At 45.3% G+C, this 26,002-nt stretch overlaps 1 protein-coding gene across 4 annotated transcripts in view; it reads left to right on the forward strand.

Moving 5' to 3' along the window:
• The window catches only part of ARHGAP32 (Rho GTPase activating protein 32), a 235,147-nt gene that overhangs the window by 157,065 nt on the left and 52,080 nt on the right, over positions 1–26,002 (forward strand). For 3 of the 4 annotated variants that reach the window (XM_085081967.1, XM_085081965.1, XM_085081966.1), the window contains 5 exons: positions 1,647–1,784; positions 3,754–3,846; positions 5,327–5,449; positions 7,519–7,596; positions 14,645–14,726. In XM_085081967.1, coding sequence (XP_084938093.1) covers positions 1,647–1,784; positions 3,754–3,846; positions 5,327–5,449; positions 7,519–7,596; positions 14,645–14,726 — 514 coding nt within the window. Of the gene's footprint in view, positions 1–1,646; positions 1,785–3,753; positions 3,847–5,326; positions 5,450–7,518; positions 7,597–14,644; positions 14,727–20,245; positions 20,297–22,918; positions 22,994–26,002 lie in introns of all 4 variants that reach the window. The other variant, XM_085081970.1, reaches the window with a different exon arrangement.

Below are 26,002 nucleotides of genomic sequence, written 5' to 3' on the forward strand. Positions count from 1 at the left end.
AATATGATACTAGGGACAGGTTTAGGATCATTTGACAGATCATTTTGTTGTTTCTGTGGTCACATAGGAATGAAATGCCCTGTTTGGGGGCAGAGGCAGATCCAGGATCACAAGGATTTCTCAGGCTGCTGTTTCCTACATTGGTGACTAAACCTTGAAGGTCACGCTTGCAGCTCAGTGAGAGAGCAAGAGTCCCTTAATTGCAAAAGATGGAGAAATGGGGAAGGCTGACAGCTCCCTGAACAGAATTAGCCTTGCCCTCCTGGTATTGTTTTTCTCCTTTAGACAAAAAGTAAAATGACATAATATGGAAATTCCAAAGCATTTATCCTGTGTAGGTGCCTCTTTGTAGGATTGTGAAATGTGGTGATTTCTCATGAGCTGAAAGCAGAGTTTATGGGCACAGTCACAGTGTGGAGTTGTCTTAAATCATTGGGACAGAACATAGCTGGATTGGACGGTTTATATCTGCAATTGCCTCACAGGCTTTGGATATTAATGTAAAACCGATGCTTAGAACTTTTCTGATAAAGGAATCAGTATAGAGGAATTATGATGGGGAATTCAGAGTAGGTCATGCCTTTTGTATCCCAGGGAAAAGGGCACCTGGCACAGTCCCCCCAAGCCTTGCACAGCAGGTCACCATTTACAGCTCTGTCCCCTGTTGTGTCCCTTCTTACACCACACATCTCCTGCTTTCTGCTCCACTTCCAGGCATCCTTGTGTGACTTCTAATCCTTGGCCCTGCCTCTGAGTGCCTGTCTAACCTGGAGTCATCTAATTTATTGATTCCTTCCACATCCCTGAAAGTGTCCAAGGCCGGGTTGGACAGGACTTAGAGCAACCTGGCAGGGATGGCATCAGATGGGCTTTCAGTTCCCTTCTATCCCAAACCATTTAGGGATCCTGTGATTAATGACTCTTCATAATGTGCTTTGATCTGTAAACTGCTGCATTATTACAACATTTTTTATTGATCATAACAGGCCATGGAGCATTTAAAAGTCATCATTAGATATTAAAAGCTTCACAAAAAAAATTATTCTGTGCTGCCACAGTCCCTTCCTTGTCCCCTGGAGCAGTCTGTATCTTGTCTATATTTTAATTGGGAAAATGATATGCACTCAGGAATAAATCTGCAGCTAGAGTTGTTCATCATGGATTGTTTTCTTAATTCAGCTGAAGGTTTGCCTGGGGCACCTGGCAGAAATTTTGCAAGCTTCAACCCTGCCTTCAGATCCCTGGGTTTATATGCTTCTATCTGTTTGGAATCTAATTTCACGCTGTTTATACAACCACTTGGTGATTTACATTTGTGCAAGGACACCTTGTATAGGAAAATGCTACAAAATCCTTGTAAGACAGGTGGAAGTTAAAGCTCTGGATGCGTCTCATGATGCTGGGCCACATCCAAACCCTAGTTAAATAATTGAAACAGGACCACTAACAGCTGGTTTGAGCATGAATGGCTACTGCAAATTAAAACATGAAAATATTATCTGCAAATTAAAACATGAAAACGTACTCAGGCACTTTGATCACTTTCAGATGTTTTGAGGAGAAACTACTATTTCTGCTGAGATTTCCCTTTTCTATGCCTCCCTGCTGAGGAGCTGCTGACAGTGTTTGTGTGGTTGTGTGTGCAGGGCAGGAGCTGGATTGTGAAGAGGAGCTATGAGGATTTCCGGGTGCTGGACAAACACCTCCACCTGTGCATCTACGACCGCCGCTTCTCCCAGCTGGCAGAGCTGCCCCGCTCCGATGCCCTGAAGGACAGCCCCGAGGTAAAGGGCCCTTCTGGGGCACCCAGAGCACAGGCACCACCCAGGGAGTGGGATTTCTCCAAGGAATGACCTCCAGGGGAAGTTAAGTTGGGTGTCAGGGACAACTTCTGCATTGAAAGGGCTGTCGAGCATTGGAAGGGGCTGCTTAGGGCAGTGGTGGAGTCCCCATACTAGAAGTGTTCAAAAGTGTGTGGATGTGGCACCTGGGGACATGGTTTAGTGGTGGACTTAGAGGTCTATTCCAGCTGCAGCAATTCCATGTATTTCTAGTACAGAGTTCTTTTAATGCAGCCTGGGTTACATTTGAAAATCGGCTACCAGGACTAAAGTCAGTGTTTTCCACCCCTGATCTCAGTGATCTAAAGGGAAATATCCTGCAAGTTCAGACAAACTGATCAAGATCCTGAATCTGGAATGGTAATTCAGTGTCAAGAAAGCAGCTGTCCTTTGGTATCTTAGACGTGAATTTGGTTTTGTCTTTGGAAACTCTGTCAATGCTGTGGGTATTTCCTGGCTTAGTGTTACCAACTCAACATTCTCAGGAAATCATGTTGTCCAAGGCTGCAACACTGCATGAGGAATCCCATTTCACGTGCTAAACTTTCATTTTAAACTGAATATTCCTTAAGTGCTTTTTAAGAGCATTCACATTAGTGTATTATTTAAATGGTCTTTAGAAAGCTCTTTTTCCTCAATGAGGTTTTTTTTTTTTCTCAAAGAGATACTTTTCATTCCTTGGCTTACTGTCTTCACCTGGAGTATGATGAGCTGGAATTCCCACAGCTTCTTGTTGCTGATAATTGAAAGATTTATTCATGTCCAGAATAATCTTCTGGAAAGCAGCAGGTGCATCTTGGCTGCATCGTTTTGGATGATGTGGACACTGATATTAGTACCCTCTGGAATTCCACAAGGTGTTTGCCATGGAACATAAGGAGGTGATCATGCAGCTCCATCACTCAGCAGTGAGACTGATTTATCACTTGCTTTGGCTTCACACAGGGTATTTCTGAAGAGGATTTAAAGTTTAAATTCAGCAGAAGCAGCAATATTCAGGACAATGAATTCGTGGTTTATTTTTAATTATATTTTAGGCATTGCTATCTCTTGCATCCTTATTTGTACCACTGATTTAATTGGACTTCAGAGCATGAGCATGAAAATCTGCATTCTGTCTGCAAGCACAGAGGATGTGAAGATGCTGAACAGCTCTGCTGCTCTGTGAAACGTAACTCTGCAGCTGTGGGGTGTCTCATCCTATATTTTTTATTTTGAATTGGCCACACTGGAACAGATGTCTGCGGAGAACAGTGTTTTAAACAGTCCTGCAGATTCTGGGCTACAATGCTGCTTTTATACCACTGTCACTGTGAGGCTTTGGAAAGACCTCAGTGGCTTCTCTGTAATAAAAACCAGTTTACTGTTACAGAAGGGACATTGCAAAGTGTGTTTTTTAAACCCCTCCTCTACTGCTTGAAATACTACTCTGTGGCCAGGGCGTCAGTCTGAGTTGCCACATTCTTAAGGCTTTGCAAGAGCGTGGAAGTGGTAGCCAGGCGTTTGTTCACTGGGTGGTACTCAGGTGTGTTTGGTGGCCCTAAGACACATAAGTTATTTGTATGTGAAGTCCATGATGAGGGGAAGGCTTTAGATTTAAGGTACCTTGACAAGGGCAGATAGGAAAATCTGCATAAATCTTACAAAATCATAATAATAACATTATTACTTTCACAGTGAGCTGCTTCTTTACCCTTTTCTTTTTTTGGTGTAACCATTATAGCCCTGTGTGTAGCTTGCTGTTCTTCAAATGTCAGAAATATATTTATTTGCAGAAGGGAACATATCTCTGTAATTCCTGCCTGTGGCAGTGGGTAATTTCTGGTCTCCCCAAGGCTGCAGAAGGGTCTCCAAAGGAAGATGCATTGTGAGGTGCATTAACAGAAGCCCTGTGTGTGTGTTTGTGTCCCAGCTGGTCACCCAGATGCTGATGGCTTACCTGGCTCGGCTCTCCAACATCGCAGGCAACAAGATCAACTGCGGCCCTGCCCTCACATGGATGGAGGTACAGCACAAACCTGGGGTGTTCCTTGTTTTCTGGCCATGGAAATGCAGCAGGCACAAACCTGCTCTTTTCAGACCTGTTGATGTAACTGAAATTCTGTCCTGGAAGCTTTCTTCCCCTGTCACCAGCACGTAGAAGGTGTAGGACACAGAATCAGATCCACTATTAAGAGTATAGGAGTTTTTTTTCCTTGTTACCTGGATTTTATCTCTCAGAAACATATTGTCCTGCTGGTACTCACAGAGGAGGTGGCAGTCCCAGTGGGCTGCCTGGGAATGCCCAGTTCAGGGCTGAATCTCCCAGTAACAGGGGAGGCTCACTTATTCCAAAGCTCACTTATTCCTGCTCTCCATTTTGCCAAGGGAGTACTGCAAGTGTGGAACATTTCTAAAACTCAGGTGTCTCACTTACGGTGTTTCCCTGCTCTCTTGGGTGTTTTTTCGTCATTTTTCCCTGTGGTAGTTCCAAACCCAGTAAATATTCCATGCTCCTGATGGCTCCCCTGCAGACAGAGGCAGCCTTGTGCTTGCAGTGACACAGTTTGTGTGTTGTGAACTGCAGCTGCAGCTCTGCTTTCAGCTTTAATGGTCTTGTAGCCTTTCAACAATAGCCCTTGCAGGGGAGGAGGGCAGGGAGGGCTGGGATGAGTGTCCAGCTGTCCCTGCTCGGGCCGGGTGCAGACGTGTGGCTTTCCATGGTTGCACATCAGGAATAGAAACAGTTATTAATAGACTGTTGCAGCTCCTTTTTAAATCGTTCTGATAAGAATTGAGTATGTTTTCCAGCAGTTTTCCCACTGATATCCTTCTCACCCTGAAATCCCTTGGGATGAGAAAAATCTTGGAAATCTGCATAGGGAGGGAGGAAGTTAGTTGTAGAGAGAAATGAAATGTGGGATTTACAGCAACACAGTGGGCCTGGAGATTACTGCAAAGCCACTGCACATGCAATACAGAATAACCTTTGTGACTCACTGAGAGTCCTACAGAATTTTACACAAAAATCTGGGAATTTTGAAAGTTGGCTGATGATTGCAAGGGAGGGTGCATGTTTCCTAAAAAAAAAATAAAATGAAAGGATGGGAGACAATGGAAAGCAACACTAGTTTTTTGTTTGACAGCATTTCCTCCTTTCCCTCAGCACTCCTCAGTTATTAATTCCACCTTGTAGAGGATTTTTGTAGCACATCTGTATTGCCATGGAAAACCACCGTGATTTGGCGTAAAGAGAGGTGCAAACCCTCACTGTGTGTTACTGATTGTACACAAAGCTGCAGCAATCCAGCATTTTTCTCCTCAGTGGATGGGGACACCCGACCTTCTGGAACCCCCTCAGTGAGTTGTTCTGTCTGTGCTGTGCCCTCTCTCCTGGGGCCCTGGGCTGGGCTGTCTCTCCCAATCAGCTTGAAGCCTCTGCACCACTAAAATGCCTCCTCACTTGTCCTCAGCTGCCTCACAATCTCCTGTGCTCTTTGTTTCAGATTGATAACAAGGGGAATCACCTGCTGGTCCATGAGGAATCTTCCATTAACGTCCCTGCTATTGCTGCTGCCCATGTCATTAAGAGATACATTGCTCAAGCAGCAGATGAACTGTCCTTTGAGGTAGATAAAGCATTTGCATTCCTTGTTGTCAGCTACAGATGAGTGTAATCTGTTTGTCTGGGCCTGTATGCCCATCAGGAATATGTCCAGTCACTTCCACAGTGAGGTGAAGCTTGGAAGATTGAGTTAAATACTTGATCTGCAATGAATTGGATACAGGCAGATGTTCAGTCATCTTTAAAATATAGCTTTACTCAACATTAGTATCTTCTGATTAACCAGCTCCTGCCAGATCCTCTGGGCTGTGTCTGAGCAGAGTCCATGTGTTTTCTGTCCAGGATGACTGTCCTTGTGTATGAGGACACAAGTTTAATTTCTCCTTGCCCAGGTTACAGCACCCATGTTCCTCTGAGCAAGTCCCTATTTAAAACCATTTTTAAGAGCTTTTGCTCCCATGAGAAGTAAAGAACCAGACTGGAAAAGGATTGGTACTGAAAGGGCAGGTGACGAGCTAAAACTGGTCTGAAAATCCAGTGCAGGAGCTGCTGTGGAGCAAATGCCAGAACCTCAGGATGGTTTGGGTGGGGAGGGACCTTAAAGCCCATCCCATTCCACCCCTTGCCATGGGCAGGGATACCTTCCAGTAGCCCTGGTTGCTCCATGTCCCATCCAAGATCTGGAAGGTCAGACCCTGGAAGCTTTTGACTGGCAGTTACCTGTTTTACCAAAAAAGCAGCAGTTTTTGCTCTGGTTGTATTGTGCAATGGCGGTGTTTCTACAACACACGTGAAGGAAAACAGTGCCCTAAAGGAGTTTTGTGATCACATCCTTGGTGTGCACCACAGGAGGGAAAAACAATTGTGAGTGTCTGGTGCTGCCAGGGCTTTGTTCATGTTCAAATCAAGGCAATTATTAGTGTACCCCAAAAAACTGTGTGGTCAGAGCGATGTGTGGACATGGCAGATCCAAGCAGTAAAGGATCCAGGCTGGCTGTCAGCTCGTGAGAGCACTAAAATGACACTCCCTGCTTGTAAGTCTTCCTCTGTGCAGAGGGGAAACTGAGGCACATACGGCTTCCAAGGGTGTGCAGTGAGAGACCTGAGCAGAACTGATAGGGAACAGGCTCAAGGGTTTTAAAATGCTGAGTCCTGTTCCCTAACCCAAATGATCTCTTCATGTTTACTATTCTTAATTTCTAATAAGCAGTTGTACAAGCATCTGATTGGGGTTTGCTCCCCTGCCCTGAGGAACATCCTTGATGTCTGCTCCTGTGGTGGCAGCGGCTTTCTTCACGGACATTTGCTTTGCTCTTGGTTCACTGTTCCCTGGAGGAAATTACTTCCCCATGTCTCAGTTATCCCTGTCTGCAAACTGGAGATGTGTTGTCTTTTCTGTAAAACGCTCTGAGATCCATCAGTGTAAAATATCTGGTGAATGTTGAGCATTACTGTCTCCGATTTTTGCCCTACCTACCTGCAGTATTTATTTAGGTTCTGCCCCTTCTCATTTTCTGTAATAGAGGCCACACAGAGCTTGATGCAAACCAAGCCAAATTCAGTACTGATTATACTGATTTCCCTTTGAACTATTGCAGTTCATTTTTATGGGAACATAACATTTTTATGGGAATGAGCAAAGCTTCAGAAAACATGTTTGGTGTCCTTGACCATTTTCCATCCTGTTGCTATAGCACCACCTCTCCTCTGTTCACTTTCTAGTCCAGGGCAGCTCATCTGGGGCAGTTTGTGAGCTACAGAGGCAGCTCTTCACTCTTTGCTCTGAGAGGGAGCAAGGAAACACATGTCAGTGCCTACCAACACATGGATAGGGCAGGTAGTAAAAATCAGTTCAGCTCCTTGAGAGGATTTTCCCAAGTGTTTGACACTGCCACTGCGGTTGAACCAGAACCCTTCTGTACCCCTTGCCAGGGAGCCTTTGGGCCCTCTTCCTTAGGAGCAGCTGTATCCTGTGTGCTAGATAATCTAGGAACTCTTCACCTCTTGGCTTGGCTTTGCAAAGGCAGATGTGCAGCTGCTCCAGAGTTCTGCAGTTTTCTGCAGTGCTGAGACTGTGTTTATTGGAACTGTGCTCTCCTCCTGGCTGTGACTGATGCTGTCAATGTTTTGCAGGTGGGGGACATCGTCTCTGTGATTGACATGCCACCAAAGGAGCTGACCTCCTGGTGGAGGGGAAAACACGGCTTCCAGGTAGGCACCAGCACAGCCATGGCAGTGGGACTGGAATAAAGACAGGAAGCTCAATGCTGTGTTCCTGGAGCTGCTGTGACTGCTCAGGGTGGCTCAGGGGATGAGCTGGGTGTCCCTGCCTTGGTGTCAGGGGACTCCCCTTCTCTCTGGGCTGGGGCTGGAGCAGACACAGGGTCTGCACTGGAAGTTTCCTCCTTCCCTCATCACGGGAAGGAGGGCTGGCCATGGCCTGTGATGGACACTTGGCCTGATGTCAGTGGAAGCTTGTGCTGCACCCCCTCCAAGGCAGCTGACACTGTTACTCACATCATCCCCTTCCTTCCAGTAGCTAAAACCAGATCAGGCAGAACATAGAGGATTCAGAGAATTCCAGCTGATGAAACAGTGCTGCTGACTTGGAAAAGCCACCCATCCATGTCTGTGTTTTTTGTGTGGTGCTAATATTGCTGGTCCCTGTAAATGTTACAGCACAGAGATGGAAACTGAATTTTCAAAAGGTCCTAAGCATAGCTGGGGATTAGGAACCAAACCTTGTGTGTTGAAATGGCACTGTCTTTCCAAGGAGTTTAGCTTCTTAACTTGGATTTTCCCATTAGGGAATATAAAAGCTACAAAAGTCTCTATTAACAAAGCAGACCCCAGAGCCACTGGAGGTTGGGGGGACTGACTTGTGCCCTGTCTCACATTTCAGCTGCTTTCAGCCACAGGGATTTCCATGTGCAGCTGCTGTCTGAGAGTGGGTGGGATGAGGAATTTGCTCTCTGCAGAGGGTCAGAATTGACCAGACACTTGTGTAATTTGGCATGTAAAGTCTTCTCAAGGCTCCTCAGATTTTCCCTGACAGATCTTTCCATGCCAGACCCAGCCTGTGGCCCGGCTGTTGTCAGTGCCCAGCAGTTGGATCTCCCAGTCCCAGTGGGATGCAGTGTAGTTACACTATCCCAGTGCTGTCTGCTCAGCCAGGGCATGTGAGACAGAGCTTTTGCTGGCTTTCTATCAGGTGTGGGAGTTCAGATAACATCTCATTAGTAAAATAAGAGCAGCATGGACATAGATACCTGATATGAAATTTCATTTGTTTCTACAGTCAACACACTGATACTGCTTGAACAAACTTCAGCTGATTCTGAACTGTGTTGTGGCTTTGCTGGACTTGTGTTCTAATCTTAGAAGCCTTAAAGCTGTATTTGCTATATTTTCATAGAATCGCAGAGTGGCCTGGGGTGGAAGGACCTTAGACATCAGTTCCAACCCCCAGTATCAATTAAATGCTGTAATACTGCTTGGAATGATCAGCCTACACCATGTTTAACTTCCAGGTGAATCTATAAAGCAAAACAATCTGTGTGATCTGTGCCTGAGTGTAGACACTTTGCACGGGGTTTGGAATCCCTGTGTGGGATGTAGATCCCATTATTCAGTGTGGGCTCCCTGCTTGCCATCAGGCTGGCTGGCATTGGGGCCAGGTCTGAAGAGCAGCACTGGTGATGAAAGGCACCAGAAGCAAGGCATCCCTTCTGCAGTTTGTCACTGCCTTGTGCCTCTCAGGTGAGAGTGATCCTGTTGTGCTTTCCCAGCATAAAAACATGGTGATGAGCAGACTGCCTGAAAAGGGGGTTTTCTGTGGCCCTCCACAGTCAGGCTCTTGACACAACAGAACTGAGCAGCTGCAGAAATACAGCACCATATTCTGGCTTAATAGAAAATTAGGAGTGGAATAATCTTGTTACCTTAATTACAAGCAGGAGTGGTCACAATGTGATCAGGTCACTGAGCTGTGGAGATGCAGCTCAAAGTTTTAACCTGTGTATCAAGTTTAAGGCTCATGAGCTGTGAATGTACAGAAAATGTACATTTCCTGATCGAATGAAGTCTTTTGATGATAGGAGCTGTGAGAATTCAGAGACAGGGAATTTATCTTTGGTGTGGCTACACCAGCCTGAGAGATGAGTTACAGGCAGAAGTGTCCTTGATGGATGCTCAAAAGGAGTGTGTAGGTGAAGAATGTTGTTATAGTAATAGGTGTAGGGATGGATGAAGCTGTGCAGCCTCTAAAGCATTTGTTAGAGGCAAACAGTTCTGTTTCTCTTTAGGAACATTGCAGTGATAGCAATCTGTTGATCCAGTCATTTGGATCAGTAAAGTAAATCAACAGAGTCCCTCTTGCCAGATTGTTGGGATTCTGAGAGCAGATAAAAGGAGGAGATCCTGCCACCAAATTTTGGAGAGTTTGTCCTGTTATTTCTCAGGTTTTTGCTTTGTGTTAGAGAAGGAGCAGGGTTTTATCAACCAACCACAGCTTCCATTATAAATCATGTCTTGATAGGAGGAGAGCAAGAACAGGAAAAAAAATCTTAGTTTCACTGAACAGGGAAAAAATTACTTCTTGATTTAAAGGAACTCACCTGTTTCTGTACATTTGAAGCAGCTGTGAGTTGTGTATGTCTGAGCAGAAGTGCCTTCAGTCCTGCCTGTCCTGCATCCCTTGGGATAATGGGAGGGCTGTGGTGAGAACTGGAGGCAGCTCTGCAGATGTCAGCCAAAAAGCAGCTCTGACAGGCTGCAAACACCTGCAGCTTGGATTCAGCATGGAAGTCAGAGTGTTCCTGCCAGCCAGAGCTGTCCTTCAGGAATGACTCACTGGGTTTGTATCCATCGCACTTCCCTGGCACAGTGCCTGCGCTCTCTGCATACCTGAGCTCACGACTGCATTGCAACACACCTAATCCTGTGTGAACAAAACAACCCACCAGGCTTCTTAGCATTTGCTCTGCTTTAAGGTAAAATGATTTTTAAGACATTTTTCCTCAAGCTTTTTTCTCTTCCAATGCCCTCAGTATGAGTCAGTGCTTTCTCTGTAGGATTGTTACCTAAATTACAGCCACCTCCACATTAACAGCCTTCAGCCCTCTTTGTTCTACTCTGCTTTTGCTTCATGCTTTGTCTTTTCAATCAGTAGCTCTGTCAGGGAGCTGAGTCATTGGGGACAGGCCCTTGTTTGATGCACAACTGCCTCTGGATGTCCTGAATTATTCTGGTTTTTGGGAATAGTTTCCTGAGGTGCAGAGCCCCACAACCTGCACTGCTGGAGAGATGACAAAACCAGAGTGTGCAGCTCGGGGGGTTCTGGGCTGATTTTAATCAGGCTGTGATTGCAGCAGCTTGAACTGAGCTGCAGGTCCCAGTTCCACAGAATCTCAGGATGGGTTGGGTTGGGTTGGGTTGGGAGGAACCTTAGGCATCATCCCATTCCATCCCTCTAATGGACAGGGACACCTTCCACTGTCCCAGGTTGCTCCAAGCCCTGTCCAGCCTGGCCTTGGACACTTCCAGGGATCCAGGGGCAGCCACAGCTTCTCTGGACACCCTGTGCCAGGGCCTCCCCACCCTCACAGGGAAGGATTTCTTCCCGATAGCCAATCTAAATCCCATCTATCCTTGCCCTCTGGCAGTGGGAAGCCATTGTCCAAAGTCCCTCTCCAGCTCTCTGGTTCCCCAAAGTGCAGCTGGCACACCAGTCAGGAATGGATAATCAATAAGTATCATCCCACACAGACTTTTTTTTGTGGATAAAATAAATCAAAATAGTTTTGTGGCCCAGGTGCTCACCTGTCTTTATCAAGAGCTCAGGATGAGAGGAGTAACTGTTCCTCCTGTTATTGGTGCCCTAAAGTGGGAGAGCATTTCAGCAGGGACTGGTTTGGGAATGAGGTGAGAGTGTCTCCTCTCTGTGTCATCACTTGGCAAACAGTGAAAATTCTGCTCAGGAAGGCCAAACAGACCATAAAAAGCTGCAGTTTCCCTGTTAGGTTTTGCTAGACTGTCGTCAGATTTAAAAGGAAGAGAGAAAACTTTTTTACTCAAATTGAACCCACATTTTAGATTGTCAAACCCAAAAAACCAATCCAAATGTCTCACACAATGTTTCATTTGCCATTTACATTGCTGCTACTTCCTCATTTGAGTTCCCTTCTCATACACTGAAAATTATCATTGTTACTCTGACTCTTCCCCTTAAAACTTCATGTGTCCTCCAGTTTTAGCAGCCACTGGCATAGAAGTGAAAAGATAAAGCTGTAGTAGGTGCTGCAGAACATTCTCATTCACCAGCAGCCTGTACCTTCCTCCTCTGCTGAAGGTGTGGAGTGATATTTTTAACCTTTAGATGACCTTGTATTTATCTAAATATATACTGCCCTGGCTATTAATTTCCCTACATTGCCAAATCCTTTAATCCTGGCTCAAGCTCTAATAGTGCCTTGCTACATCTGTTGAGATTAACTCTTGAACTAAACTCATTTATTTATACAAAATCATGCAAAACTTCCCATGGGAGGAGAAGCAGCACCTTTTAAGTGGGTGGGAATGAGGTACAAGTTGTGGGTTACAATCTTGGCAAGGATCTCCTGGGGACCTTGCAAGAAAAGTTAGAATAAATAACTTTATGTACAAAATGTAGTTAATTTTTAGCAGTGACTTGACATTAGGGAGCCAGCACAGTTCTTTGCCCCTAAAAATTCATTGTAATTATTGGTGTGAACATGGCAAAAGTGATACATGGACAGGAAGTAGACTATTTGATTTGGGAAAGTTCTGAGATATCTGGAAGCAGTGACATAACCATCCAGGGTCTTTATTTTCTGAATTCCTGGTTAGTGTGTTGTACAGTGCATCCATAAACAGGAAAAACGCTGTGTTAATGGTCAAAGGCAGATGAGTTTTGATTTCAGTGTGGGATCTAGGGTTGGATTTAGATCCAAATTTAGATGATTAATGGAAGGTTGGGGTCCCAGGACTTCAGGATTCGTTACACATCTCGGGCACAGACAGGGTGAGCAATTACTGAGAATGAAACTTCATCACTCCAGCTGTGGAGTTTCCCAGATGATGTCTGTGTGGTGGGCTGAGACATTCCCTGGATCTATGCATTTTGGCTAATATAAAAATTGCCTCCTGTATGGGGAAATGTCCCTCAGAGACTCAGCTACAGTAAAGGGTTACAGCTGGGGCTGTTCAGCCCAGGAAAAAGAAGAGGAGGTTGTGTGGAGACCTCAGAGCACCTTCCAGTCTCTGGAGGGTCTGCAAGGAAGGAGAGGGACTTTGCATCAGGAACTGGAGTGACTGGACAAGGGGGAATGGTTCAAAATGTAAAAAGGGAAGTTTAGGTTGTATATAAGGAAGAAATTGTTCCCTGTGAGGGTGGGGAGGCCCTAGCTCAGGGTACCCAGAGAAGCTGTGGCTGCCCCTGGATCCCTGGAAGTGTCCAAGGCCAGGCTGGACAAGGCTTGGAGCAACCTGGGATAGTGGAAGGTGTCCCTGTCTGTGGCAGGGGGTGGCACTGGATGATGCCTAAGGTTCCTTCCAACCCAAATCATTCCATGATTCCATGATTTAAAACCATGAAATGTACTTTGTTTAAACACCAGCAGTTCTGTGTCACTCAGCCTGCCGTTGGTATCTCCCAGCAGAGCAGATCCCTGAGCCATGAGCTGCCAGAGGAAGGGTCCCTGTATGTAATGTTGCTGTTCATGCATGTTTTCTCTTACCAGTTGGCACATTTCTGCCTATGAACTGCACAAAAATCACCACTGTGTTCCATAACTCCAGGATACCATGTCCTTGCAGACCTGGCACACCCAGCTGAGGGAGTAGCTGCTGCAGCCATGCCTTGTGTTGGGTTTTGGGTGGGTTCTGGGAGCCACTTGTGATGCCCAGGCCAGTCCCAGTTACAGGGAACCCCAGCTCAGAGCCTGAGTTCTGCTGGCCCAGAGTGCTGTTCCTGCAGGTTCTGCCCTGAGCTCTCAGAGTCTTAACAACAATCATATTTCAAGCCTGTAACATTAGGCTTGTCCTTGTGCTTGGGCAGAGCATTGCTCTGCTGGATGCTGGCAGTGTGGGAAGAGGAGGGTTTCTGCTCTAATAACTGTTGCTTCTTTTGGGGAATTCAGAATAACTTCAGTCTGGAGTGTTCGCCAGGACACCCCACACATGAAACTGCCACTAAACTGCTGCGAGGTTAGTGGGTGAAAATCGTCATGGAATAGGAAGGAGATAAATCTTTTTTCTTGGAGACAAAAGGGAATTGTGTAAGATGAATTAATAGAGGAGGGACTCTGTGCCAGGCTTGGTGCTGTCTGCCCTGTACCTCTAGAGGATTTCATGCATGTGCCAACATGACTGGCACAGTCCTGGCTCAGTCCTGCTTAGAGGAGCTCAGGGCCTCTGGCTCTTAGCCTTCTGTTCCTGTGGTGTTTGAGCAGACTGGGGCTGCCTGCAGTGACTTGGTGCTTCCAGCTGTCCCCAGTCCCAGGCATGACATGGGACAGGGAATCCTTCTCTGTCTTAGATCAGGAGTCTGGGAAGGGTGGTGGTGCCTGAGTTACATCTCACAATACAGGAGCTGTGGTGGGTGAGAAACACAGAGAAAAGTGGGGAAAGATGGACCAAGGATTAAAGTTTCCAAAGCTCTGCTCTGGTTTGACTTTCACCTGGGATGACAGTAAGAAGAAAGGTGCTGGGAAATAAGAGAGAAGGTGGGGATGCTGGGAAGTGTCAAACTCCTCTCTGGTCACAGCTTAGCCTGAATCCTCAAACAAGGAAAGGGAAGCAATTTCACTTCTCCCCTGATACACTTCTCCCCCAGATTCTCTTGAGTGGCATGGGAATGTCTGCAGGCACATCCTACTCCAAGAAAACATTAGGATCCTTCCCATAGCCTTTAACCCTTACACTGGTTTAGAGAGACTTTCCAGCATTTCTGCCTTTGAGGGGCTGTAGGGAGAAATGCTGAGTTAAAGGTCAGTGCAGAGACACTACAAATTAACATTTAAAGTTAATTACTCCAGGACCTTGCCGTGCCTTGGGCTCTTGGGTTGTTGTCTCTCAGGGTTCTGTCAGCAGAGCAGAACCTGCAGTTGTCAGTGTTCTGACTGCTGGTCATTTGATGCTGGATAATGTCAGGGAGCATCAGGCAAGGGGAGTTGGGGGGAGCTGTTGGTTGAACAGTTCACATCATAACACTCCATTTCCTCTTTCTGTTTCACTCCAGGTTGGATTCTTTCCCAGTGAATGTGTTGAACTCATCAATGACAAAGTCCCTCAGTCCGTGACCAATTCGGTGCCAAAACCAGGTATGTAAAACAGCTGCTTTTTGATGCAGTGAACTGGACTGGAGTTCTCTTTGTGTGTTCCATGTTTAATACCTCTCTCACATGTGTCATGAGTGTTGATCATCCCCTGCACATCTTCATTCCCTCTCTGTGTGTCAATCACCCACACGTTGCCACTCTCTGGAGAGTTCCCACTGTTGAATGTCTTTCACCTGCTGTACAGACTTGTAGCAATGTCCACCTCCTGCCTGACTTGAAGGATTTTAAGCTTGTAAGAATTTTAAGATACTTTGAGCAGTCTGCAATGAGAGATTCAATGAAACATCCCAGTTCTGGGTGGCCAGGGAATTGTTGCATGTCAGGATTTATTATACAGAACATACATGAGCAGGAATGTTTGTGCTGATCAGATGGAATAGATCACCTTGGTACTGGAAGGTTCTTTCTGTTGAGGATGGATGGAGGAAGTTGGATGTAACAGAATTGGAATGCTGATTGCTTGTGCTCTGGGTACATGGACCCATCTGCTTCCTCCTGCCTTCGGGACAGTTCTGTATTGTAGGAAAAACAGACAAATTAATCCAAAGCTCTACTGAGGGAAAGAAAAATAAATAAAGAATGGGATTTTGGATCTGAGTCTGTTGTCAACGTTCCCATCCTTTCAGTGTGCTCTGGAAGTGATTAGTGTTAGGTGTGCCGGCATAACTGAGATCTCTGCAAAATTTACTGTTGGGAAGCTGAATTTTTTAAAAAAAATCTCCATATTCATATAGATAAAGATATTTGAGTGTATCTTTAGTATCAAGAGAAGAAGTGTGAATGTGCTGATCTTTCTAAAAATGTTAAGCAGCTGGGAAGTGGAGTTGGTGTTGAACTGGTGTTGTTTTCATCCCTCTTCTCTGTTTTAATGATGTTCCTTATCTTGGCAGATTGCTGACTTGATACTTTAAAACAAATAGATGCGATTCAAAAACTTGACTTTTACCAAGGGAAGAAACAGCATTTTATCAGATCAGAGCTTGGGAGTTTGGTGGAAAGTCATGAAGAACCCAAGCTGTCAGTGCTCTGCAGCGATCTGTGTGCTTTGGAGAGCTGGCAGGTCAGGGCAGGGCATCCCCAGCCTTTGACATTTCTGGGAATATGCATTTGGGAGAATCAGAGGCACAGAGATGGGCACTCCCTGGATCCAGCATCTGCTTGTGCCCAGTCACTGCTCCATCAGGTAAAGCAGGAAAGGCAACTTTTAGCCTAAACACAAGCAAATGTTTATTGTTAAACATTACTCAGGCAATTCAGTGCCCTGAGCTGCTGGGGACCTTTGTTGTGCTCTGCTTTAGGGAGAGATAATGGAGCAGAATGGATGGATAAATTCCATGTGGCTTTAACAATACACTGGGGGGTGGATTTCTCCGTTCAGCCCTGGCTAATGTTTAGTATAAAGTTGACACCACAAACCCACGTCCCATTAAAAGTAGTAAGTTGGAAGGTATTGTTGAGTCACAAGGGAGTCCCCTGACCTTCCCTAATGGTTGTTCTGTGGGTGCATTAAAGGCTCCTTTAGGAGAGCTCTAATGAGCTTCCAGATGTCAGGAATGGTGCAGCTGATTCTGCCATCCTGACCCTCCTCTGCACACAGAATTCCTGATGCCACTACTTTGGGGCATTGTTTGTTCACCTGGGGAAGTGACAGCACTTGGTGATGTTGGCAGGAGCCTGGAAGTCCTTCCTTGGATGCTACAAAAGCTGGTGGGAGTGGGCAGGAGTCAGGGAGGAGGTTCCTGTAGTTAGGGAATGTTGGATGTGGTGCTGGAGGACTCCAGGAACTCTCTGCCTGGAGGAAAAGTGCTGTGTGAGATGGGTGAGAGGAGGAAGGGAGGAAGGAATTCAGTTCCTGGGTGTGCCAGCACAGCCCATGGAGGTGGCACAGGGCAGGAATGAGATGCTGGAGCACCCTGGGTGCTGCCAAATGGGAAATTAGATCTTCCCAAGGACACCTTGCAGAGCTCGCTGGGAATGGCATTGCTGGGATAATGCACTTCCCTCACCCAGATTCCTGCATTTTGTGTTTAACAATCCATGCCTTATGCACACAGGGTATTTCTCGTACACTTAAATACCCGCATTAATTACTTTTCTCCCTGTACCTGTATTTAAAACATCAGATTGGCTTTTCCCAAGGAGCAGAGACTTTCCTGAAAGTCTCACTTGGAGCTTTTGTCCTCACTTGACATTAGCAGGGTATTTAATCTTGAATTAATGTGAAGTTTTAGATTTGGCCTTGATAAACTGCACTTATCAACAGGCCAACTTTAATTTCTTTAATCAAATATGATGTGTAGAGCATCCAGGACATTGTGTATGTGCAGAGTAAAGCTCTGTGCCATGAAGGAATTTCCAAACACAGAACTCCTCGTGCTGCTTAATTGTCCCTGGATCTGGCTGGGCTGAGGAACCTAATGAAAAGCAGATGGAAAGCAGGGAACTTCCTGCCCTGGGTTTCTATTATTATTTATAATTAGAGGGTTTGATGTGCACAAGGATGGGGAAAGCATTTTAATGGAGCCATAAAATACTGCAGTGGTCTCCAACGCAGAGCAGTGACTGCAGTTCCATGGAGATGAAACACAGGGAAGGGCAGAGCCAGGGTTGGGATTGAGAGCAAACTCTGCTTTTGGAAACAATATTTTGATGGACTGTGGCAGGACATGCTTTGAACCAGCAGTGATGGAGCCAGGGCCTGGGATAAGTGATGGAAAATGGGCCATACAGAAAAAGTGTCCTTTGTGTTCAGTTCTGAACAGTCGGAGTAATATGAAAGAATATCAGTTTTGCCCCAAGTCACCTCTCAAATATATTTGACAATGAAGTTTGGAGTCAGGAGGTTTTGAAAAGGTACCTGTTGAGAGGTATTTCCCTCCTGTGTTGTACTAAGCTGGTGCCCTCTTTTTTTTTGTGTTCAGTCCTGTAAGAAAATGCTTTTTTTCCCAGCTGGGATGCAAATGCTTTCCTGACTGTTTCTATTTATGTAAAAAGCGCTGTGAAGATCTAGGAAGGTTCTGTGGGCTCATCAAATTCCACATTTCTTGAGCACTCTCCTTTTCTCTAAATGCTCCCAATATTCTTAGTAGGATACAATACTCTAATGATAATTTTTTAGCCTAAAATATAATATTTAATTGATATCTAATATCTCATAGTTAATATTATCAATTTAGCTGAATTTCAGTGCCAGAATAGATGGAATCAGCTCATATTTATGAGGATTTTTAGAGATCCAGGCTAAAGGCTGCATTTGAATTTCAGATATTCAGAGAGAAGTGAATCTTTTCAATATTCAGTGCTGCTCAAAAGGAAAAGTGTGAATAGCTGCTCTGGTTTTTCCTTCTAAGTGAACATTTGGGAATTGTCTGTTCATTGTGGCTGTGCTGACTCCTCTCATTCCCCTCTGTCCATCTCTTTTTTTGGGAACAGTGTGTTTATGTCTGTGTGTGTTCATGTTGTCCCTGATCATCAGTCACAGGCAGTGTCTCAGCTCTCTCTTTCAATCCCTTCCTCCTCATAATTCTGGATATTTGTAGTTTAGCAACATTTTAACCCACATCTCACACCTTACCTCATACCTGGAATTTGTTTTTGTCTTTTCCTAACAAGCAGCATCTTCCTGTGACCCAACTTCACTGCAGTAGCCTTGGCAGAGTCATTTTGGGGATGGTTTTAGACTTGGTCTTTGCTGGGGAGCAGCTGCTTTCAGTGGGGAAACACAGAATTAAGCTGCAGTTTGCAAGGGAACAATTAGAGCTGAAGAAATAGGGTAGAAGGTAATGTATCACCTTTTTTTTGTCCCCTAGAATAGGCATTTTTAAAGCCTCGGGGTCATTCTCACCAGTTCTTCATTTAGGACAAAGAATGAATAGCCCAGCAGCTCTGCCCGACTTTATGGGGGAGTTTTCAAATTCCTGTCTCATCCATTTCATTTAGATTTAACAGGTGAAGGGGCTCTTATGATGCACAACTAAGGACACAACAAAGGGTCCCTGTCAGTATTACAAGCCATTGTGAATGACTAATTTTCTTTTTCAAACATCAATAATGGATTGATCTGGGTCACCACACTCTACAGAAATAATTCACTGAACTTCAGGAGCATTGAAATTTAGCTCTGGATCAGGCAACAGGCTCTGCCCTGAACTCCTGCAGGCTCTGGTCAGTGCTGGAGGAATTAATTTTAACTGCAAAAATGCAAATTGAGACACATTCACTTAGTTAGAGCTGTTGCAATCACAACAAGGCCATGCCTGGTTTGAAACAGGCTCATTTCTAATCCCTGGATAAAAAAGATTGTGGTCAGTTTTTTATTTTAATAAAAATAAGAAAGAAGAAAGTGCAAATAGAGCTTAAATTCTGCAGATGCCTGGGTTGAGCAGCCATTTGACGTTGGTAAGAGCATCATGTCCTAATTAATGCTTTTATAAAGAAAACAGGGGAAGTGAAAGTGTACATAATTAGTACCAGTCTCGTTAATCTTAAGTAAACAAAGCAGTTGTTTGGTGTTCATGGCACTGTCTCATTAAAGCTGAATTAAGTGGAAATGTGCTGAGCCAAGGCAGGTATCCATTTCCAGGGGGGAAGCAGGGAGGGGATGAGCACCCAAAGCTGCCCAGCTCCAGCTCCTGATGAGACAGGAGCTGTTTCCAGACCTGCCAGGCCTCAGCACCAAAATCTTGCAGGGAATTCTGATCCCTTGGCTCCCACTGGGCTCAGGCAGAGCTGGGCATGGACACAGGGATTTCAGGAGGAAAGGCTGACACTGGGAGTGTGGAAACTCCCTTTAGGAGAGTCCATATCTAGGAGAGGTGCTGCAGAAATTTCCTCAGCCTCTGAGAAACCAGGATTCAGCCAGCAGAGACTCCAGGAGCTCCATGCCAGCCTGCTTGTGGAATCGTGAGGCTGTAAAAGCCACCATTTCCCAGCACGGCCATGTTCACCTCTAGACCATGTCCCCAGGTGCCGCATCCACACACTTTTTCTGGACCCTTCCATCTAGAACACAAACTTGGAGCTGAGGCAGAGCTGGGCCTGCCTCCTCTGCAATTCCTGATTTTCAGGGAGAACACAACAGCAAAACACAGCTCTGAAACAATTACTCTGCTTTTTGCATAGGGTGAGGACTAAGATAGAGAAGCTTCTGCTTCAGCACCAGTGGAAATGCAGGAAAATTCAAGATATAACGAAATTCAATATATAACAAACCCTGTGCTGTTCAGCAGGACAGGGATGGGCCTTGTGCTGAAAGGTCAAACATGCAAAATACTGAGGTTTTTTTGAGCTGGGGCACAGGGTGGAAATTCCTGGATCCTACTGAATTTCCGAAGTGTTTAGCACCAAACAACTTGGAGGACTGGGTGTGTTGTATTGTGCTGTTCATAGCCCAGGTGAGCTTTGTGTGAAATGAACCCATTTTCAGTGAGGGCATGTTTTAACCAGCTGCTTTTTGGTTTTGTTTTGCTTTTTTCCTTTTTTTTTTATTTCTCCCTTCCCAGTCTCCCCTGCCCACAGAGCTCGTCCAGCATCCTGGAGCTACTTTCCCCCTTGTACGTTTTCATTTATTCCTTTGGCTTTCTTTCATTCTTGCCTTGTTTCTCTGTCTCCTTTTTCTTTCCTTCTTCTTCTCCTGTACATGCAGGACAGCAGCACTGATGACCTGAAGGATATTTAGGGAAACCAAAACAAATCTTTGTGCTAAGGTGACTTTTTAAAAGATATTTGGACTTAATACAGCAGGGAAAGAACAAAGCTGGTTATAGCATTTTGAATCCATAAAAAGATTGAAAATATTAAAAAGAAAGTAATTAAGTGCCCAGCGACCAGATATGAGTATCAGTGTGAAACAAAGAAAAGGTAAAAATGGGAAAATGGGTGATGGGGAGGAATTAAACATAGGTCTCAAAGTTTGTTAGATCATGACAACCTTCAGAAGCCAAAATTGCTTAATTGCTTTCTTTTTTTTTTTTTTTTTTTTTAAATCAGGGAACGCTGTTTGTGCTTCACATCTGACAATGCCCAAAGTGAAATATGTGGCTTGGTTATCCAGAGTCCTGCTTCATGTTGCTGTGGTCTATTTAGATCCTGCTAGTGCTGGTCTAAACCTCACAGCAATAACCTGGTGTCAGTAAAACCTGGGACTGGTCATGTAGATTTATCATTTTTTACAACAAATGTCTCACTTGCACAAATCAGCTCCCCCTGGCATGTTGTTTGGATTCCCTAAGTCAGTCTGAAAGCTGGATATGCAAATACGGTAAAGAGATCATTATAAAATATATAATATTCATGTATATCATTTACCCACCCACCCACTGCCGGCTGTTGGCACAGACACTGTGTTGGTGTCCCTATAGTGTGGGGAACAGGCAGTGCTTCCCATTCCCAGTACTCTCTCCAGAAGGACAGAAAACCTATTCCTGGTGGGAAGATTTGATCTCCTGAGCGCCTTCCTGAGCATGTGCCAGCATGATCAGATCCTTGCAGGGAGAAGGAGACTCCAGAGGGGGAGAATAGGGTTGGTATTTGGGATATATCATGGAGAGTAAGGTGAGGCTTCTTCCACTGCACATAGCCAAACCCACAGGAGCCAGGGAATACTGAAACTGGGATGGAGGTTTTAAGAATGAGGGCAAAATTTATGGGTATGACTGGCTATGTCCACTGATAAATAATCTGACAGAAGATATGGGAGGAATCAGAATAGTGTATCTTGTAAGATGCAGGGAGTTCCCTTTGGGCACACAGGTATGGGAGAAAGATTTTTCTTAATGTTTTTCCACTTGTATAGTCAAGTTCCTTGGATCCCTGAGCCCTTCAGAGATGCAATTCCTGCCAAGGATCAGCAGCAGTTAAATTCAGATGACATAGGCAGGCTTAAGCCTGTCTGGTTTTGCAGGCAGGCTTTTTTTTTTTTTTTAGGTTTTTTACACAGAAACAAGGAATGGCCATATTTCTGGTTATTTAATGCGAGTGGTCAGTGTTGAGTCCCCCTCCTCTCTCAGCTGCGAGAAGGAAGATTTCAACACCATTTCTGCTCAAAGCTATGAGGCTTATTAGTGGTTCTGCTTGTTTTTCCTGTGAAATTAATTCCTTGTCACAGTTGTCCCTTTGTGAATCATGGAATTGCCACAGAGATGAGAAACTTGGCCATGACCTCCGAGAGCACCACTGGAGAGCTGGGCAGCCACATCTTCCCGTGGCTGAGCACTCCTGGGCTCTGGGGCTGGTTTATAATATTCCTGTGTCCCACAGATCATGGCTGCATGATTTCTGCTACCAGGAATTTAGGAATAGATGCATTTTTTAAGTATGGAGGATTTGAGGTCCAGTTCAGGTTTTGCTGGTGCAAGGGGGAAGTTTTTTTCTGGGCTCCTTTAGACACTGACGTTCTTTTTTGGCCTCAGATAAATGAGCTGAGCTCTGGACAGGGAGGCAAGGCTGGAAGAGGTTTTGTAACTGGGACAAAATGCCCCTGACTACAAGCCCGAAATCCTTGGTCTCCCAACCACAGCAAAAGCTGTTCCTGTACGAGCTGTGCCATGTTAAAAATCACTGATTTCTCCTCCAGCATTTGCCAACCTAAACTGGCATCCATTTAATATAACTTTTAATACTCTCTTTACAGTGAAAACTCTGCTTAGGGTGGTCTGTGCACAGCATCCCAGAACCCCAGACTGGTTTGGGTTGGAAGGGACCCTAAAGATCGTCTGCCATGGGCAGGGACTGGAACAGGGAATTAGCCTGCACACGCTGTGCTCACTCCTGAGCCAGCTCCAAGACCAGTTGTTCAGGCACCAGTAGCATCCACTTCATCTTCAGCAGCTCAGTTTTCCAGGGATTTGGGTGTTCACTCAGCTTTGTTCAGCTCACCTCATTGTTTTTGCTGCTCACATTGTGAGCTCAGTAGATCACCTCCCTCACACTCCTGTTTGCTCACAGACATTGATAGGAAGAACAATTCAGGCCTAGAACAGCCCAGAGAAGCGGCAGCTCTGCATGCCCAGCACTGAACTCTAGATTTCTCCAGCTCTGTTTCTCTGATCTCTGTCTCTCCCCATTGAATTGTTGGTCTCCTGCAGTCCCTCCAGGAGATTATTTTAATTTAATTTTGTCCTCTCTCTTTCCTTCTGTCCGTCTCTCTGCCCCCTCCCCCTGACCCTGATTATCAGATTTGGAGATGGATAGTGTAAAGCCAGGCTCTGCATTTGTTACCGAGGCTCTGAACCAGTCCCACCTGAGCTCAGGTAGAGCCTGTTCCGTGCCATCACTCTCTGTCCTAACCATGTCTAACCTTGTATGTGATAGCAATAACCACTCACTAACTCCTAGGCTTGCTGGCAGAACCTAGCTGTAGTGTAATAAATAGTGAAATAAAGAATTACTAATTTTTTAATATTAAAACCTGTTGGGTAGAAAAGCCAGTACCTGGTTCCGAGAACCCACCTTCTCAGAGGCAGATTTTCTGCAAGTGATTTCCAGACCCAGTCAGTGAATCCAAATCTTAAGGTGATGCTCAGCACACCTGGGCCTTGCCTTGTGCACACTCTGCAGTATCAGCAGCCTTGTGGGTGTTAATCTATGTATCAGAAATCAGCTTCTTTCCCCGCCCCTAGCTGCTGCATCTCTAAATATAAAGTGTTCTTCTTTTCCCAGGCTTTCAATTTATGCCTCACTATCCAAGGGTTTTCCAAGCCCTCTGTGACCATGCCCTGGAGGGAAGAGCTTGCTTGAATAATAGAGGGAAGAAATGTGGTTAAATATATAGTTTTATGGCAAAGGAAAAGACCCTCCTGTGTGCCCAGTGCACAGTGAGAGCAGAAAACAACTGCGTTGTCATTGCCATGACAACGTGGCTGTCGCTTGTCAGAGCTGGCATTAGGTGGAATTAAAGTGTTCCAGTGGAACTGAGGAGCTGAAATGTGTCCCTCGTACATTTTATATATTTAGACATTTGATCCTCAGTTCTTGAGAGGTATTTGACAACAAATTTCAATTTATTTGCTTGTTGTGTTAAATCATACCTGGACTTTTGTTTCCCTTGATCTCCTTGGTGCTTGGAAAGAGAACATAAGTGATATTTTAGGAGAGGCAGAGCAGCAGTGTGTGGGAGCTTTATTTCCAGGCAGGGCTTGGCACCAAGGCACATGGCAGAGTTCTTGCACAGACTTCAGAAAACGTTGTGCCCTGTGTCCCTCTGTTTCACCCACTCCCTCGGAATTAAGGCTGCAATGAATTTTCAGAGGAGCTGTACCTTCCTAGAGGTCATCCCAAGCTGTTCTTTGGGTTAAATGAACAGGTATTGGATATTTGATATAAAGAAATGCTTACAAATACAGCCAGTCAGACCTCATTTGGGTCCTGCTATCCACAAAACCATGGAATCATGGAATACCCTGAGCTGGACCCACAAGGATCATCCAGTCCAACTCCTGGCCCTGCACAGACACCCTAAAATCCCACCCCGTGCCTGAGAGCATTGTCCAAATGATGCTGGAGCTCTAGCAGCCTCAGGGCTGTGACCATTCCCTGGGGAGGAAGAACCTTTTCCTGATACCCAACAGCACTGGTGGAACATTTTAATTTATGAAGGAGCCAGTGCTTGTGCAATTCAGTGACTGAAGTGCTTGCTAAGTGCCAGGCATCTCTTCTGATTGTATTTGAACTTATTGCAAATCTTGTGGTTTATGTGTAAAGTTCTGCCTCTGCTGCAGTCCTTGTCTGGCTTCCCATTGTACCTTCTCCAGTCACTAGAAGAGGACTTATTTTTAAACCAGGCTTTAGGGCTTTATTTCACTCCCATCATAAGTGCTGGATGGTTGCTTTAAAAAAATAGTAATATTTTGCTTTTAGTTTGGATCTTGGACACATTAGGAATGTCAACCTTCACCTCCCATAACTGTGTTGCTTTGCTGGATTTCAGTGCAGTGAGCTCTGGAAAGTGCTTATTTACCCTGAATTGCTCCAATAATTACCTGGTTTTAGGAGAGGGGAATTCATTGCAGAGACTGCCCCGGCCTATAAGACTGTTTAGTCTTTTTAGGTCTTTAAATTTGTAGTGCAGATCAGAACTGCAGCAGCATTTTCCTGAGTTTTTAATTTCCTTGGAGTCTTTTTCTCTTTGCTATCCCTCCCTTATTTTAGGCGATTTGTCTTTTGTTCCTTCCCATTTTCTGGCAGAAATAGAAAGGGATGAGAGAGCTGTGGGCTGATCTGTGGAAGTGCTGCTAAATAAAGGATTCATCTGGTCCTCTATGAAATTTGCACCATAAAATCTGTGATTCTGCTGGAAAAGCAGGAGTTGGAGAGAACAGCTCCCCGAGCCTGTGTGCTGGGAACAGACATGGCAGAAATCCTGTGTTCCCTGGGCGTGCAGGGATGGGAGGTAGGAGTATCCCAAAAGCAGCAGCAGCAGCAGCTGTCCTGCCTGGGATGGAAAGTCGCTCCCAGCCCTCTCCAGGGGACTTGATTTGGAGAAAGTCCCGCTGCGCTTCAGCCAGTCAGGCAGCACCAAGTGTGTTGTTCTGTTTTTCCAGCAGTAGCTTGGGAGAAGGAACCAGCAGGGCTCTGGATCTGGGGCTGCTGCTCCACTCTCCCGTCCCCTGCAGGGTGCAGGATGTCCTTGGCATTCCATGGAACACAGCATTCCCAGGACCAGTTGTGCAGCTGAAGATACGAATGATCTTCGAAATGTCCTATTTCCCTTTTGCAAGGGGCAGGGTTTGGATCTATTTTCCTCTAGACCTACATGAAAATCCACCTGAGGATTCTCCATAATGTACCATGGTAAGAGTTGCAGGTACATAGAATGTCAGGGAATTGCATTTTTGGGAGTTCTTCACCAAACTGCAATGAGTGGTGGATTTACAAGGAGCAAGTTTTAGAGTTAAAAGTGTCAGATATCCTTTCTGCACCCTCTGCCTCTGGAGACATGTTTTTGTTAGTAACTTGCTTTAGATTTTTGCCTTCAGTGGCAAATCTGAAACTCTTTACCTGTCCACCTAAAAAAAAATCTCTAAATCTTGGCTAGCTCCTAAGTGAGAATCGAGTAGTAATAGTATTTCACAAAGTTCCTAAGGATGCAGAGAATTAGGAAGTCAATGTATTTTTTCGTCCTTCTTAATCCTTTAACAGTGCAGATGTTTCTGACAATGGCAGTGAGACCCAGGAGTGCACTTTGGCAGTGCTTTATGAGCACCCCTGGCTCTTCCTTACCCCCATACTGAGGAGTTTTAGGTGATGTTGATGCAGTGAGA

Source organism: Lichenostomus cassidix, chromosome 24, assembly GCF_008360975.1.
Source record: "Lichenostomus cassidix isolate B80296 chromosome 24, HeHo_3.0, whole genome shotgun sequence".
NCBI lineage: Eukaryota > Metazoa > Chordata > Aves > Passeriformes > Meliphagidae > Lichenostomus > Lichenostomus cassidix.